At 37.9% G+C, this 18,051-nt stretch overlaps 2 protein-coding genes across 5 annotated transcripts in view; one reads left to right on the top strand and one right to left on the bottom strand.

Annotated features, from left to right (window-relative positions):
* Positions 1 to 2,440, bottom strand: part of arhgef10lb (Rho guanine nucleotide exchange factor (GEF) 10-like b) — a 39,213-nt gene extending 36,773 nt beyond the window's left edge. For 2 of the 3 annotated variants that reach the window (XM_047807236.1, XM_047807237.1), the window contains exon 1: positions 2,101 to 2,438. The gene's annotated coding sequence lies outside the window, so the exon portion shown is untranslated. Of the gene's footprint in view, positions 1 to 2,100 lie in introns of all 3 variants that reach the window. The other variant, XM_047807235.1, reaches the window with a different exon arrangement.
* Positions 2,441 to 7,376: 4,936 nt separating this feature from the next.
* Positions 7,377 to 17,691, top strand: rcc2 (regulator of chromosome condensation 2). 2 transcript variants are annotated; one of them, XM_027170514.2, is made up of 13 exons: positions 7,377 to 7,536; positions 8,682 to 8,890; positions 9,713 to 9,806; positions 10,702 to 10,845; positions 11,755 to 11,886; positions 12,334 to 12,422; positions 12,582 to 12,696; positions 12,792 to 12,958; positions 13,347 to 13,527; positions 13,633 to 13,738; positions 13,835 to 13,907; positions 16,225 to 16,302; positions 16,711 to 17,691. In XM_027170514.2, the coding sequence occupies exons 2-13, from the start codon at positions 8,687 to 8,689 to the stop codon at positions 16,813 to 16,815; spliced, it is 1,488 nt and encodes a 495-aa protein (XP_027026315.1). In that variant the 5' UTR covers positions 7,377 to 7,536; positions 8,682 to 8,686; the 3' UTR covers positions 16,816 to 17,691. The 2 variants fall into 2 exon arrangements, with proteins under 2 accessions (XP_027026315.1, XP_027026316.1); XM_027170515.2 differs by lacking the exon at positions 7,377 to 7,536 and adding an exon at positions 7,640 to 7,915.
* Positions 17,692 to 18,051: the final 360 nt, after the last annotated feature.

The raw sequence follows: 18,051 nt of genomic DNA, 5'->3' as shown, positions 1-18,051 counted from the left end.
ATGATTTATATGTTTTTACGTCACAAAAAAAATGCTATGTCTATGGGGAGTGTAGACTCTTTTAAATATCTTTTCTGCCAAAGAACACATGAATTTCAGTTTTCTCTGCAACATGACAAGCTGTGGGTGTTTTTACTTGAAAAAAAGGTTATAAAAATAAAAAATAAAAAAATTATAAAGATTATAAAAATAATCAGTGGCCAATCACAGTAGTGTAAGGGGAATAAACGGTTTTTGGATGTGCTGTGATAGTCAAATAATCAACGATACAACTATGATTCTAGATTGTTAATTTATTGTAACACTATGTACTATAATATTTAATATATAAATACAGAAAGAAGGTGCTCTCAATTATCACTTGCTAACTCTTGCTAACTCTCTTATACAGCTCCGACTTGCATGATGTGGCATCCTACAAATAGCAAGCACCATTTATTCGGAGATTCTTTAGGAACAACTGAGACAGTGTACCATCCAGTTCAGCACTTGCAATTTACTGCTAAAAAAAGAAGAAATTCTGCAAAGAGCTGGTCACGTGTCAGCTGTGAGAGGCAAAGGCCGTAACAAGAGTCGGAGTGTTTCAAACAGTCATCGTCATAGAGACACAGTCCGAGTGGGATATAAATAACGCAGGCATTGCCTTGACCACGGACACAATGAGTGAAACATCTGCACCTCCACACACATTTACTCCTTTCTCTCTCATCATTTTCCTATCTCATTCTAACATTTGACAAACTGCAACTGTTTTTGCTCCTTGCATCTTATAACGTCTTCCAAAGATATGGTTTCCACTCACAGCTCTGTTCATATGCTTTACATAACTGTGCTTTCACTAACATGATTAAAATGATTCCCACAAATTCGTTCTGAACATCTGCATTTTCAGATTTTACTGAAATGTTCTAAAAATCTGCTGCATTAATCTTGCCTCCAAATTTGTTCAAAGTACCTAGGGCTTTGATAGAACAGCAGAGAGCCACCATGGTTCATTTCATAGGCCTTGTTGACTCTACAAACAGAGTGAACATTTCTGTTTATGAGCAAAACATACAGTTTTCTGGCTCGTCAAATCAAATGACTTTGCTCCAGAAGTCTTCAACTGCTGTTGTTTATACATCCCCAGGGATTTATTGTGCCATGGGATTTTTGTTTATGTTGGCTTCATATTTATTTTATATATATATATATATATATATATATATATATATATATATATATATATATATATATATATTGTTTTGTTTTCGAATCTTGAATCAGTTTTGTTGGAGAACCATGTCAAAACAGAAGTGAGTTTTATTCTAGATCTTGAAATATCTTTGTGCAACTTTTTAAGTTTATAGAGTTGAAATACTGCATCTTATATACTAGTTTACCTTTGTTTTCTGTACAAAATATGGTAATGAATATTGTCCAAAAAAAGGGGTATTTTTTTTACATTTAACACGAGACAGATACGATTACTGTCATGAGCTTTGTTGTAATAAAAGTATATTTAATTGTGCAATTACAAGCCTAACATAAACAACTGTAAGAAACTTCTATCTACAGAAAGCTACCTTTTAGTGTACAGTATTACATGCTTTTATGCCCATGGCAAGGATAAGTGAAATCTAGATCAAATGATTCTAATGAATGAATCTCTTGGGTGTTTTAATGACAAATGCTGGGGGGTCAAAACATATAAGCAGAACTGTTTTGCTAGTATGTGAGTTAAAAAAGGAAACTTTGCTCTGAGCTGTTTTAAAGATAAAACGTCAAACCACGAAAGGTTTGAGTTGCTCATTAACAGTTTAGTGTAGCTGTTTCTCTGACATAAGCTTGCATGACTAAGATAAACGCACATTTGAATTTCAGTTCATTTCTAGTGAACGGCTTTCACCTAAAAACAAGTGCTGGATGAATCCTGAAATAGGAAAAAAAAAGAGTGCTGAAATCCCGAGGTCATCTATTAATGTATTGATCAGATTGTGACATTGGATCCGCCTTTCTCATGCTCATCAGTTTTGGCTCTGTGTGTCCAAGCTTTGTTGCGTTGTGGTAATGGATGAAAAGAGTGATATATGATACATAAACACACACATGGATTCTTACCTTTTATTCCAAAGCCAGACTCACAAACCACAATGTTTTCCTCTCTTGGTTTTCCAACTCCAAAATTCCCTGTCTGAGATCCAGGCTGCTAAAAAAGCACCATTGTCATATCTGCTCCGACTTTGGTGCAGTGCAGCTCTCAATCATCCTGAGCTCGAATACCCAACACCTCTCTTCTAGCAGTCAGTGATGGCAAGGCGAGATGTCCACCATTGTTTGCTTTCCCACAAGGCCCGACTTCAGTAGACCCTTCCACGAGAGCTGTCACGCTCACATATACAAGAGAAAAAGAGGCTCTTCCCTTCTGTTCTTTTCCTCTATCCCTCCCTCTTCCTTTCCTTTCTGTTGCCTCCCTCTTTCCCTCCCTCCCCCTGCAGCACATCAATAGACACAGCCTCTCTTCAGAATACAAAAACTCCAAAACCCACAACAGCCAATAGCACACCAGAAGGAGCAAATCCTGGCCAATCACAGGCCACGATCATTTTTGAGAGTCAAAGGTTGGCTCAGATAGCTATGGGGGGTAGGTATGGGAAAATGCAGAGCCTTGTATGAAGAGAAAAGAGGACAGAGAAGGAGGGAATGACTAGTTAGACATGCTTTTGGTATTACAACATCTGCACAACAAGTCATGTTGCCTAAATGTTAACGTCATAGCTGGATTTTATTAGTGCTTACAGAAATGTCTGTTCTTCATTACTGTGAAGGATCAACAAAAAAACAATAAGTCAATAAAAGGACCAGAGAATATAAATGTATGTAACCAGAATCTATTGTACATGACATAATGGTAATTATTTTCACTTAGTGTACATGCATCTTACACAACCACTACAATCTGAAAAACATTTGGCAGATGTCCTTATCCAGAGCAGCTTACATACTATAAGGGCCTTACTCAGGGGCCCAGCGGTGGATGCTTGGTGGACCAGGGATTTAAGCTCATAGCCTTACATTCAGAGGGCCAACACCTTAACTAGTAAGTTACCACATCCCCTTCTCTTTATCTAGTTAGCCTGAAGTGAAAGTGTAAATAATAAAATAATGTTTATTATTATTATTATTGTTATTATTATTGTTGTTGTTGTTGTTGTTGTTGTTATCAGAAATAAGGTTCTGGAAACAGTCTACCTCAGGGAAGAGTTTACAGTCATCTGGGTCATTGTTAGTTTGCCAAAATCCACAGGGAGGTATGCATAATAGTGAATGGGTTTTGGGTTTAAGATGTTTTAGAAAGGACTGTTTTCATTTTCCATCCAAAAACCACATGCTAAAACCCCCACTCATTGTAAGAGAAATATTATAACTGTGGATTAACTGTGTCTTCTACTGAGGCTAAAACAGCTCACCACTAATCACATATTTCTCCAATCACACTACAATAAACAGAATATTACTTTAAACTGATAATTCCATAACATTTGGCTATTCTGTAGATATAGACTGAATTTAAATCAGGACTGGACTTTTTACAGTGGTTAGAAAAACTTAGAAAGAAGTCAATCTTAATTTTCCCTAAAACTATTATTATTATATTATTATTGTTGTTTAAGCTGTGTACTAATTAATCTTACATAAGCTATGCATAAAAGTAATGAATAAACAAATGCATTCAAATATATTAATAAGAATTACTTCATGGTTGGTTCGACATTGGAGAGAATGGTGTTTATAGGTTAAGCTCCTTTGGATCTGAGTTAATAAGCATGTAATATTTAACTGGTTTTTTTTATTATTTAAAAAAAAAGTGTTTGCATTTCATATAAAAAATCAGATCATGTTACAACAGTAGGTGATAAATTCACTTGTAATCCAAGTCAGTGGATTCCAGCTATTTTGCTCCAATTGCTTATTAACTCTTTTTACCAGAGGCTTGAAAATGGGGTTTCCAGCTGTTTTGGGGTATCCATGTTCTTTGCCATGTCATACTCCACAGTGGTGCATAATTGCTTATAGTAAATGATGATATCAAACCCATTTCTGCTTTCTGAGATGCTGGTTCATAAGCATCTAAATATCATGTATGGCTTGGACAATTTGTTTATATCCTGTGCCCAATCCTTAGCCCGGTCCTGCCTCTGCACACCTGCTCCTTATGTTGTTGTTTTTTATTATTAATTTATTAATTATTAATTTATTATTTATACCTGTTGTCTTGCATGTTTTTTTTTCTCCATTGCATATTCCTGTGTGTTGGTTTTGTAATTTTGTTAATAAAACCTCCGTCTACCTTCCCTACATTTCTGTCTGGACTTTTGGTATTTAACACCAGTGTACTAGTAAAAAGAGTTAAACCAGGGATTTCCAGTCTTATTCATCAAGTGCTAGTTTGGCTGCAGGTTGGCATTCAAACCAAGCAGTAGCTATGCCTGATTCCACCTGCTAAATCTTGGTTTTAGGTGTGGATCCTGCTTAACTGGAATAAAATCCTGTTGTCACACCAGCCCATTATGAATAAGACTGGGCATCCTTTCATTAAACTATAGCTGGTTAACCCCATTCCTGAAGATATAAAAGTCTCTAAATGTTTGTTCCAGCCCTGATCTAACACCCTTAGTAAAGCAGGGGGTGTTTGAACTAATCTCACTGTGATACATTGCCTGGAATGGGGCCGGGCACCCATGCCTTAAGCATTAGACAAGCCCTCTTAAGTTTTTCATAGAACAGTGTTTTGACTAAATTTCAGAGAGACACTCCAACCAAAACAAATCTTGGCCAGGTGCCAATGGGTTACTTTAAACCCTTGAAGACTTTAGTACTTGATTTTGGTATTTTTGTTACATAAAATATTCCAGAGAAGTGGTACGCTTGATTAGAGTTAAGCTTGTGTGCTGGTTGGGGATGTCACCCAAAAGTAACCACTGTGTACATCAATGCATCAGTGATTTCTCCATGATTAATTATTTGTTTGATATTTTTCAGCTCTCAGGTTTTTGACCATATTAAAATTTTCAAGTACGAAGGTATTTTCTCTAAGAGCCAAAGGCAAAGTTTTGATACCTGTCTTCCAGCTCCACAGGCTAAAAACAGAAAGAATTTTTCTGCTGACTTTAATGGTGAGAAAACTCCTCAGGCACTCTGAAGACAAGAAGAAAACTGTATCCCCGGATATACTTATTCAGTTGTCTGAAAAAAGTCAGAGCTTCACCACTGCTACACAGGATAAGACTTGTTTCATACAGAGGTGTCTATGTTTTTTAAGAAGTGTCACCACCTGATAGGTTCTGACCCAAATTCTTTATAACACCAGAAAGATTTGTCCATGTTTATCCAAATAGAACACAGGTGACTTGTTTTCACCTTTCCTACATTCTATCATACCACCCCATTGCTGTGCTACCACCAACGGCTTTCAAAAGCTGTCCGCATCAAATATATAACATCGATACTTGCCTTCAAAGGCAAAAACAGACCAGCACCAACTTACCTCTAAGCTCTTATCACACCCCACACTACACCACACTTAGATCCCCTAGCACTCCAGTACAAGGAAGGTATGCACCAGGCCTCTTCTCTGTTCTTGCACCTAGGTGGTGGAATTAACTTCCCCAAGATGTCTGAAAGGCTGATTCACTGACAGTCCTCAAATGACATATAAAATTCTACCTTTACCTGAGGAACTTAAATCAGCACTTAAAAAACATCAGTCTATGTGCTATTCTTGCTAAAGTACCTCCGAATGGAGTTTTTAAACTAATGATATTCTTAATCTGTGAAACAGTATAGATGTGTTAATTGGTAGAGATTTTTAAAGCACTTTTCTAAGTCACTCTGGATAATTGCATCTGCCAAATGCCATAAAAATTCATATAAATGTAATAAAGTATATGGCCTTATAATTACTTTACTGTATTGATTTTAGAATTCCTTCAGAATTATCATATACAGTATAATCTTACACAGAATTATCATACATATATTACATAAAGGTAATACAATGGACTTTGTGGTTAATTAGCTTAATCTCACAAGGAAATATGAGCGAAATATAAGCATTAATTGAAGCACATACTACGAAAATTAAAACCATGCTGAGAAATATTTCACATATCCACTGTTAGTGCAGTTTAATGTTTAAACCAATCATTGCTGCATTGAATCTGCCTGGACATGGATGCAAGTGTAAGTGAGTAAGATGGTTATAGTGAGGAAGATGTGGAAGACTTTGAAAAACGTGCAATATTACCTGTGTGCTGTGGTCTCTTTTTTCTTCTCTGTATTTATATTGCATTGTGTTGTGTATATACTGTATATTATATTATGTCTTTATTCTTTTATACATTTGCATTTCTTTCTCTTTGCTGCTGTAACAGAGAAATTTCCCCATTGTGGGACGAATAAAGGTATAACTTATCTTATAGAGATTTGCAGAAGATGATAGAATTTTGGGTTCAGCAAGCCCACAAAGCTACAATTAGATGTAGCTCCTTGCTAAAAGTGTAAGACAGAATAAAGCCTTTCACCTAACCACAAATGTAATCATCTGGCCTTCATTAAACACTACCTGAACTTGATTCTATGTGTTTTTGGTCACCTAACCACTCGTGGTTGGTTTGGTATAAACAAACCAACAAAAAACAATTTAACCCACACTGTGAAAGAAACGTTAAGGTCTGCTTTTCCTCAGAAGAGACTGGAAACCTAGTTAATATTGCATCATGGACTATATGAAATTCCAGGAAGAAATATGACTGCCTCTTCCAAGACATTAATGTGCAGAATGTGCAAACACAGGATACATAGTTACACACACACACACACACACACACACACACACACACACACACACACACACACAATCAATGATTGTGTGTGTGTGTGTGTGTGTGTGTGTGTGTGTGTGTGTGTGTGTGTGTGTGTGTGTGTGTGTGTAACTATGTATCCTCCTGTGTTTGCACATTCTGCACATGTACAATATATGCCTCCTGAGCTACCTATTTCTATGTTTACCTAGTTTATATTTAATGCTACATTATGTATTGCAAATTGTTATACACACATATAATGCTACGTTATGTATTGCAAATTGTGAGCACCATAAAAACGCTCGGCCACGAGGCACATTCTGATTCTGATTCTCATTCTGATTCCCCAGAACCATTTTTATGTATTTCTTTATTTAACAGTGCATTGCTTGTTCTGAATGAATTACACTCACATTGAATTAGAAAACAAAATAGAAATACACCAAAAGTAAACCTCCAGACACCAGATGGCGCTACACTGGTCTATATAAAGAACCGTAAAGCCTATAATTAACCGCATATTCTATTATATATGTTTATGTTTTTGTCCGAGCTACGCTTACGACATTAAAAGTTCCATGATTATGTCAGTTAGTTGCATAATAAAGAGTTTTTAACCGAAGCGTCAGTAACACAGACGTCCTTTCAGAAAGCGAGACCGATTATCGAGTTAATTCGTTTAAACAATCAGGTAAACTTTTACACAGAGATGTTGGGGAAAGTGCAAACTTTGTTTTAAAAAAAATAAAACCGTGTGAAATCCTCGCGTGTAGTAAAAGAGAGCGTGTAGAGTGAGCGGTGTCCCGGTGATGAGTGCAGCTGAACGAGCGCTGCCGTACCCACGTGGTCACATGGCGGAGACTCCGCACGCGCTTTTGTTCCAAATCAATCAAAAACCGGAGGAAGACGGACAGACATGAGCGGACCTGCTAATGCAGGAAATCTATAGTTCACCACATAGTACTGCATGTAGGCAAGTCTGAGAGCAAACCGTGGCGAGTTTAAGTAACGTTTACGTTCCTTAACTTCATATATCTACATTTGAGAAGCGAGGGAAAAGTTTTGATCCGGTACGTTTGTGTTATATTCGTTGTTATGGATTATGGCTTTGTTGCATGCAAATGCGGTACGTTTTGCTTGCTAACGCGGCTGGAGCGATTTTCTCTTATTTACTTAACCCGATCGCTTCCACTGTGACTTCTTGTTGTTGTCGGCACCGTTTATCCGCGCAACTCTTGTATTTTGTGCTGTTAGTTTGTAACCATGGTGTTTAATTGTTATAGTTAGCTCGACGGGATGCGCGTGCTGCTAGCGGCGCTAGTTTGCTAACCAGCAGCATAACGTACAACAAAGAAACAAAGCAGAACGACGACGATGTCCGAGCCAAACACACCGCGAACACTCTCTTTATTCTGCTTATATCTGCTTCACCTTTTAACCAATAGACCCAGAAAGCAATGTGGAAGCAAACTCTCCTTAACAACTTTTATAACCGAACTCTGGTTTAGCTTTCGTTTGTAAACACTGACACACGGAAGCTAAGAGTCTCCCTTTAGGGACTCAACATCCTTCACATGCTATAAGCTTATTTCCGTTCATTAGCTAGCGGTTATTGTAGCAGAACAACGTGAATGTGAATTAAAAAGCTTTTAAACAGCCCAAGTTACATGTTTATTCCAATCCAGAGTGCATATTAGTCGTATACAAGGCTTAGTTTTCTTCCAGTAGAAAAGTGTAAGAAGTTCATCGTCACTGATGCAAAGCGCGTTAGCTTTGTTATGGACGTTTAATCATGTGTATTTGGTGTCAGGTTGTTTTTTGTTTGGTTTGTTTTAGTTACTATGCCACGCAAGAAGGTGACAGATGTATCTGGAAATGGTGGACTGAAGAGAAAGAGAGCCACCGGGAAGAAGAAAGACAGGGATTTCAGCAGCGACGACGAGTTTGACGATTATGAGCAGGAAAACACAAAGAAACCTGGAAAGCAAGCCACTAAATCCGGCCTCCAGCCTGTCACTGTGTCTGACGACGTGAAGGAGAAGATTGTAAGATTCTATTACACTCTTACACACTTTATTTTTTATTGCTTGGTTATTCTGATGTACATAAACATACCGATACAGTCTCAAGTATACAATAAAGAACAACTAAAAGTGGACGATCAGGTAGAAAAGAGCACAGTCAGGCAAATGACAAAATGTACACTGTAACACAGAGGATCAAGAGAGCTTATTAATGTGGCACCAGAGAGGTGTCCATGTCTGCCAAAAATCATTAGACTTTTCATGTATATCATAAGTGAGTTTCTCAAGTGGAAGTAATATTTGTAAATTTGAGACAACCACATTTTAAAAGAAGGTACCTGAGGAGAAGACCACAGTAACGATATATATTTCTTTGCCAGGTACACCAAATTTTAAAACAGTTGCTTGTGTGGAAGTCAAACAGTCTCCATTCCACTATACAGCAGATACAATTCCAAAGAGAAACAAAATTTTTACACTTCATTTTAACACATTTACTATTGTAAATATTTTATTTAATGTTCTAGTAATGTTAATTGTATAGTGTTGTGCCCCCCCCCCCCTTTCTTCCAGACAGACAGAACATGTTAATTCCAATATAACAATATTTAACCCACTAGGTTTTGTTTTAAAGTTCGGATTAAATCTATTCAAATAGTGACCAATCAAAAGGGTTAATGACTATAAACACTCGATAAAAAATGTAATGTAACTTCATTTCATGTACCGAAAAACATTGCAGACTGTCCCAGAACAACTGCTATGTTAAAAAAAAAAAAAAAAGAAACGAAAAAAGTGTCAGTAAATACGAATGTCTTCATTTTTCTCCCTTTACTTCTGTAGAATCTTGAGGTCCCCAAGGTTAAAGGCCAGCTGCTTGTTTTCGGTGCCACTAACTGGGACCTGATTGGCCGAAAAGAAGTGCCAAAGCAGCAAGGTATCTACACACATGGACCAAAAATGTTTGTCTCTCGGCTGAATGGCTGTTTGCCATAGAATAGAACGGTTTTGGAAATGGTTTGACCTTTGTGTATACATACACTGATGTAATGTGTTTATGGGAAAATCCCCACCTTCATGAGTCAGTTCATATAATTGCAGTTATTTGGCTAAGTATACTTTTTGTACCCAGCTGGTTATGTCCTCATTGTGTTTTTCTAAAACAGTTAGACTGTTTATCAACCTGGCCACTGGGTTGCTTTGTTAAATCTATGTTTTTCGAGAAAGAGTTGGCAGAAAAACAGAGGCAAATGTCAAGTGAAATACAAAAGTAATTTGTGTATACCTGTGAAGACACGGCGTATTTCAATCAGCACGCAACCCTCTGATTTTTTTTTGATCATATACCATATACTTGCCTGATATTTTTGCAAACCAGGTTGTGTATAAGAGTAGTCTGAGGATGACACTATTTCTTTATCTGCTTTTAATTATTATGGATAATTTCTAAGTAGCTGTTTGATAAGGCTTATTTTGCTGAACAAAGGAAGTTGAAGCTGAGAAACATTCCTGTTTACCTTGGTGTATGCTGGCTTCAGCCACTGTTGTAACAGCTGTGCAGCATGTAGGCCATGGTCTAATGGGATCAATAAGGAATTGATCTTGGCCATGGCTGCTCTGACTATTATGCTTTAAGAAAACATGCTTGCTTTAAAGAGCCAAAGTAGGAGTGTTGTGTGTTTTTTATTTATGGTTTTGTGCTGCTCCTCATCCGGTCCTTTTGTATGTTTTACCTGAAGTTTCAGCTGAGACCTGATGCTGAAAGCAAAAAAAAAGTAGCTTTGTGACAGGTTTTTGGGAGTTTCTAAGTGTGTGTCCTTTTGTTTGTAAAGCTGCATACAGGAACCTGGGCCAGAATCTGTGGGGTCCTCATCGCTATGGCTGTCTGAATGATGTGATGGTGAGCAGTGTGGTGTCGGGACCTTGTGCTGCCCACAGCCTTCTCATCACCACTGAAGGCAAACTCTGGAGCTGGGGTGAGTCACGCTACATACTGCTACACTGTTTACATTCTGTTACTCTGTGCGGTATGATGAAAAATCAAACAATTCGTATATGTAACTTGATATTTTAAAATTTTAAAATAAGTTCTTTTATAAAGGTTTTGTGTCCATAAGTGCCTCCCTGTGGCCTTCAAGTGCATGCACATGGTGTGGGGTGAATATGACTAGAGCACACAAACTTAAATTACACACAATTAATAAAATGTCATTTAAAGTGGCATTTAAAACAGGGGCATGGTGTTCGTTTGATTTAATGAATGAATGTTTATTGCAGATATGAATACTAAAAGGCACTTTCGGTATCTGTATTCATTCATCATTACTCACTACAGCTAGTGTTTATAATATAAACAGTCACAAAGGGGTTTTTAAAGGTTTTGGTCTGTTGGCTTAGTCAGCTGCATAGACAATGAATGTAACTGGATGAGTATAGTGGTTTACATGTTGAGCATTGTTACATGTTTTGTGTCTGGAGCTTATTGAGGTGTCTTTGTGGTTGACTTTAGCCAGGATTTTGAACATCTGTTATTTGTCTCCTATCCTGTCCATGAGGCATTTACCTTTTGTTCATTCATCCAGAGAGAAATACTAATTTATACCTATACAAAATAATATGGAAAATACTTCTGAGTCAGGTTACATCATGCACAGTGTGATTTACCACACTCTCACTGTAGTCTACTCAAATACAGAGTTAGTTTAAGGCCTTTGTTTCAATATTGCAGCAGTGCAAAAGAATTAAGCTTTCAGTTGAAATTTAATGCCAACAAGATGGTTCCAAGTGCTAAATCTTGAGTACCATAGAGTAAGAATTAAATCTTACTTTTAGAGATTATTCTTGTGCGCTTAGACAAAACAAAAATAACATCTCGTTTACCTCAGGTCGCAATGATAAGGGCCAGCTGGGCCACGGAGACACCAAGCGGCTGGACGCTCCAAAGCTGGTAGAGGGATTGGGGGAGGAGGTGATAGTATCTGCTGCCTGTGGTCGGAACCACACCCTTGCTTTAACAGGTAAGCTGACAGAGTGCAGGACCCAGTGATGTGGGATGCTTAATCTCACATAAGTGCTCCGTGTTCCCACTCTAAACGTTTTCCGATCGTCAAGTCGTCTTGTCCAGTACCCCGAAACACTTCAGGGTTCTGGATTTAATTGACTTCACATGCAATGTTTTAGTCTATAACAATGCAGGGGCAGACACAGATCATACAGCTTGCCAGGCAAAAAAATAAATATTTTAGTATTTATACTCATTTTTCTTCCATTTCTGTGCCATTTCAATTTGCCTGCTTTACTTTCACAAGTAAACTTTAACCCAGCTTGTCTGCAACCCTTGAAAGCATGAGCAATTAGAAAATGCCCCCTTTTGTTTATTGATTGAGATCCTAGTCTCAGTGCAAGTCAAGAGCACTACGTTGCAGTTTGAACTGTTTGGCTTAACCACCATTTTCCCCCTACAGAAAACGGTACTGTATACTCCTTTGGGGAGAACAAACTTGGGCAGCTTGGTCAGGGCAATCAGACAGATGCAGTCCTGAGCCCAGCTACAGTAAGAAACTTCTCTCTGAAATGTTTTAAAATCTTTGACTTGTTTTTCTATATTGAATTAGAATTTTTAATTTTCTATAATCATTCTGCTAAAATTTGTAATGTGCTGATGAGTTGTATGTCTGAATCTTAATCTGTCAGATTTCTGTTTGGTCTGCAGATCTTGTACAATGGACAGCCTATAGTTAAAGTGGCATGTGGTGCTGAGTTCAGTATGGTGGTCGACTGCAAGGGCAATATTTACTCTTTCGGGTGTCCAGAGTATGGCCAGCTAGGTAATCTTTTAGAATATGGTATTTAAAGGACTGTTGGCTCTTATCATCTGAGGCAGAGTGTTTTTAACGGCTTTTGTTTCTTTTGCTTCTAACAGGACATAACTCTGACGGGAAGTTCATAGCTCGAGCCCAGCGTATTGAGTTTGACTGTGAGCTTATTCCTCGACGAGTGGCCATTTTTATTGAGAAGACTAAGGATGGCCAGGTGATGCCTGTACCTAACGTGGTGGTGCGGGATGTTGTGTGTGGTGCCAATCACACTGTGAGTAACCAGAATGTTTTTGTGCTTGGAAACTTGAGTTTTAAATGTTAATTTCACTGCTTTGATAAGTTTTTAGTTAAACTTGAATTTTTGTTTGAATAAAAGTGCATTGTGTGTATTTGAAATTCTATAGACATTATAATGGTTAAAATGGACAAGGAAAGATTAAAGGGATTGCCTTAAATGTTTAGACGTTTGAAAGACAAGACGTATTGGGTTAAAGGAAAGACGGGTGATTGTTTCCAGTCTAAACACGTCCTTGGCGGAGTTCTTCAAACCACAGATATTATACAAGCTGTTATGCAATGCTGACATGGGGGTGGCGGGGGGGAGTGGAACCTTGCGTATAGGACATTTTATCTAACTGATAATCTGGCTTGCTTTATAGTTGGTACTGGACTCGCAAAAGCGTGTTTTCTCTTGGGGTTTTGGTGGCTATGGGCGTCTGGGTCACACTGAACAGAAGGATGAGATGGTTCCTCGATTGGTCAAGCTGTTCGATTTCCCTGGACGTGGAGCCACTCTTATATACTGCGGATACCAGTGTTCCTTTGCTGTCAGTGAAATGGGTAAGAAGAGTATCTGTAAATCATGGATGACCCCTAAATAGGTTTTGTTTTGTTTTTTTTTGTTGTTTTTTTGTTAGTAATTGGTTTGGCATGTTTTATTTTTAGGTGGTCTGTTTTTCTGGGGGGTGACAAACACATCTCGTGAGTCCACCATGTACCCAAAAGCTGTGCAGGACCTTTGTGGCTGGAAAATCCGCAGTCTGGCCTGCGGGTGAGAGTTCAGCCTAGTGTCATTCCAAACCAATGACATTTGTTTTATTGTGCAGTGTTTGCATCAGTATAACCATTGTCCTTTTTGGTTTCTTAGGAAAAGCAGTATTATCATTGCTGCTGATGAGAGCACCATAAGCTGGGGACCATCTCCCACATTTGGAGAATTGGTATGTTTGGCTTACAATTTAAGTTTTTACTGAGGGGATTATTGGATTTAGGAATTCTTTATAGATTTTATGTGGTACCAAAGGTTTTCATTTCTGCTAGTGCTTCTTTGTCCACACATTTTTTTTAATGCAATGATCTCTGAGCCCTGTTATCAATCTTGCCTTATGGGTTGCTGCTCCATCATACCGTAAAATGCATGGATCATCACCAGATTGCTCCTGGATCATTGGGAGAAGGTTTTTTTTTGGCCAGAATTGTGAGAGCATCACTCCCTTGGATGAAAAGTAATGGATGGTCTCAGGATGTTCACTGATTTCATGATGCAGGATTCATGGTAGTGTTCACCTGTACGTTGGTGTAGAGAGGATTCCATGGCTGACTCCTTAGAAGGAGACGGTCCTGATGCTTGCTCAACACTCTAGGACAGAGGTGTCAAACTCTGGCCCGTGGGCCAAATTTGGCCTACGGTGTAATTATATTTGGCCCGTGAGTTCATATCAAATGTGCATTACAGCAGGCTAGCCGCATGCTCCGCTAATACTACAAATCCCAGAATGCATTGCCACTGTATTGACGCGTAGTCACAAACACCAAGCGCCCCTCATTCTCTGTTGACAGTCGTTAACAACCAGTTTGTCTTGTGTGCTAGAGCTAACGTGTCTGTAACGAAAGAATATAACATAAGAAGACACTATGAAACAAAACATTATGAGAAGTATAAGGACCTGGACTTAAAGCAGAAGCTCCAGAAGACAGAGAAGATGAAAAAAAGTCTGGTTTCCCGGCAGGCTATGTTCATGAAAGCAAAATAAAAAGTGAAGCTGCCGTAAAGGCGAGTTTTATTGTGGCAGCAGAAATCACAATATCTGCCCGACCCTTTAATTAGGGAGAGTTTGTCAAAAAGTGTATCGTCAAAGTTTGTGAAACGAACACCACTGAGGCCATCCTTAAAAATATTCTTGTTTGCCGTAACCCGACCGACCTTGTCAATTTAGGACCGACTCAATTTCAGTCCGACCGACCTTTTATTTTACTCTTCAAACAACTTACACAAAAGCAATAAAATAATATTAACGGGTTCGGGCACCATAATACCTAAAAAATGCATGAAAATAGCTCAACACCACTTTAACTTGGCACGAAGTTCTGGAAAAACTGTGTCCAGCATCAAAAGAAGGTTTGCAATGATGCTCCCGAAGGCACGGGTTGAAGACCCAGTCAGTGACGTCACAATATGCTAATTTGTTTAAAGTCATACCTACGTAATCACCATCACAAAATTGTACTTTTTTTTTTTTTTTACTGTTACTGCAAACCAAAATATTTTTAAGGATGGCCTTATGTGTCTTTTATTTCAAATTTAATTTATGTGTTTGTAATATCAAGCTCTGGTTGTTCCAAATCCTGTGTTTAAGCAAAACTAAAGTTTGTTACCATATGAAAAAGGTTGAACATTACATATCAGTTAATTGCAGTTCATTTTTCAATAAATATTCAGTTTGGCCCGTGACTTTATCTGTTTCATATTTTGGCCCACTGTGAATTTGAGTTTGACACCCCTGCTCTAGGACATCCAATCCAGAACCTTCTTCACTTCTGTTGAACCGCTCTTGTTAAAGTTCTTAATGATCCGGTAAACGGTTCTTTCTGGTCCAGTTTTCTTTGCAGCAGTTTCCTTGCACTTCTTTGGTGGTAACCATTGCTAACTCAAGAACACAAAAATGTTAGTCAGCCAGTCACCCGATCGCTCAGCAGAATAATCAAGATGATGTCAGTGCCAACACTTTTGGCTATGGCTGTACATTGGCTCAGGGATGTGGCGGAGTATTTGGCACCCATTTAGAAATTTTGTATTTGGCTGGTAGAGTTTGAATTGTGACCAAGTTTATGCTACAGGCAAGAGAAAAAAACTATTTTAGTTTCCAGACCTCTATCACTCTTCAGAACTGGTCATTGATATGCAGTTCATGATTGGGAGTCTCAATATGAAAGCCCTTTCTAATCAATGTGGGATTGTGCGGTTCTCTCAATCCATCCAGCTATTCTGACCCAGCACACACTGGCATTCAAAGGACTTTGAAAACAATCATGATTGTATTATACATCAGCAGTTGAACTGCAAATGCAAGGAGTACAGTTTTTTGTTTATTTTATTATTGTAATAAATAAACAAACAAATAAAGAAAGAAAGAAAGAAAGAAAGAAAGAAAGAAAGAAAGAAAAATAAAAAGCACTATTGGCTCTGTCTGTTTAGCAGTGTATTTCTCAGCTTTCTTAGTGCCTTACAGTTCTTTGTATGTCTTGTATCTTTTACAGGGATATGGAGACAACAAGCCCAAATCATCCACCACAGCCCAGGAGGTCAAAACTTTGGATGGAGTGTATTCCGAACAGGTAAGGAAATTAAAAAACTGCGTCTTTTAGTCAATTTCACTGATTTCAAATTATGGGTACTGCTGATATATAGGGAGTCTGTAATACTGAGCACAACCTGGGCTACTAAATACAAGTATAAAAAATCTTATGTGGAATTTCTACACCTACATTCATACAGGATTTGGGTCAGTAGCTCTTAACATTGGTTTGTTAACACATTCAAGATATCGTATCACAGATGATAAGTTGATTATCTGCTCAATCTCTTACTTTTCTCAATTAGTTTCTTTCATTGTAGGTGTACACTTGGAGAGAATAGTTTATTTTAACATGCACAATAGCGTGTTTGACCACATGGCTGCAGTTAGTTGAATATCTTTGGTTGGTAGACTGCAATAACAGTTTAATGGGGTTTTATTCTTTCAGGTGGCAATGGGCTATGCACACTCACTGGTTATTGCCCGTCAGGAAACAGATCAGGAGATGGAGAAACTCAAGAAGCTGCCAGAGTACAATCCACGCACACTGTGAATTCATTCAGGTTTTCCATCACCATCATTGTTCTGCAGAGGTTTCTAATTTTCCACACAGAATCTCTGCTCACTAGGTCACCGGTGTAGTTTGGTTGGGATGCAATTATTATTATTATTTTTTTTTTTTTTAAATAAGGACTTCAGATTACAACTTGCAAGATGTGTATTAAAATCAATTTGAACCTTGGGTCTTGTACTAAGTGATGCGTTTGAGCTGGAAGTCTTTCACAATGACTTTTATGCACTTCTTTTTATACTTAGTGTCTGGAGCTGAGAGGGAAGCCTCTTATGGCTCATCCAAGCACTTAACTCCATTTGGATTTCTTCTACTTCATACTTGTTACATTCCTAAAGGATGTCTAAAATGTTTTCCCTTTTTTTTGTTTTGTATTTTCTTTATTTCCATTAAGTTGGCTGGGAAGAACTGTTGTGTGTGTCTGCTCTCTCCAAATAATTGGTGCTAAATCATTTTGAGGCAGGCTGTTTCAGCTGATGATGTTAGCGGGCATCACTGAAAAGACCAACACTCCATGCTTGTGCCTTTTTAAGTGATCGAATTCAGGCTGTGGATGCTTTGTTGTCCCAAAGATCTTCCGTCACTATGTAATCTGGGACCATGGCAGTGTGTATTTTGTTTGCAGTCACTTAAAAGTAGTTTTACGTACTGTGCCAATTTTCTCATTGTGTTTATCTGTGCTTAATTGTTGGTCATTCCCTTTCCATGTTTCTTGTTCTAGTAAACTACCTGTATTTGTCTGACTGCAGGAGAATTTTGTGGGATGCCCCAAAATGTTTTTGTTCATGAAGTGTATCTTAATTATGATGCCCAAACGTTTTCATAATTTTAAATAAAGGTTCATGTTTATGTTGGTAATTGCTTTCTTAGCTGCACATTCATTCTGGATAAGATTTCAAATTACATTTTAGCATGTATTACAGATATCTATAAATATATCTGTATACAAATATAGTAATAAAAAATCAGAATTGTGTATGTATTTAATAATTTCTGTGAAGTCTGTAAAATGGGCTGATTTCTCTTTTATAACTTGTTTATAGCAGCTATAATCAGTCCTGAACCAGTCTCTCTTCTGTTTTGAAGTTAAGATGACACAATGCATATTCTCCTGTTACCATGAAACTGAAAAGCACAGTCATCTGTCAGGAAGATGTTACTGTTATTAGTGCTGATACTGGAGGCTCTTTCCACCAAATAAATGTCCTTTCACAAAAA

This window comes from Tachysurus fulvidraco, chromosome 23, assembly GCF_022655615.1.
Source record: "Tachysurus fulvidraco isolate hzauxx_2018 chromosome 23, HZAU_PFXX_2.0, whole genome shotgun sequence".
Classification (NCBI taxonomy): domain Eukaryota; kingdom Metazoa; phylum Chordata; class Actinopteri; order Siluriformes; family Bagridae; genus Tachysurus; species Tachysurus fulvidraco.
The sequence above is the reverse complement of the archived record's forward strand: the minus strand, read 5'-3'. Positions and strand labels throughout refer to the sequence as shown.

Coding starts and splice junctions, on each gene's coding strand:
- rcc2 (XM_027170514.2), top strand. CDS start 8,687: ATGCCACGCAAGAAGGTGACAGATGTATCTGGAAATGGTGGACTGAAG. Junction 12,959..13,346: donor TGTGTGGTGCCAATCACACT/GTGAGTAACCAG, acceptor CTTGCTTTATAG/TTGGTACTGGACTCGCAAAA. Junction 13,908..16,224: donor CTCCCACATTTGGAGAATTG/GTATGTTTGGCT, acceptor TATCTTTTACAG/GGATATGGAGACAACAAGCC.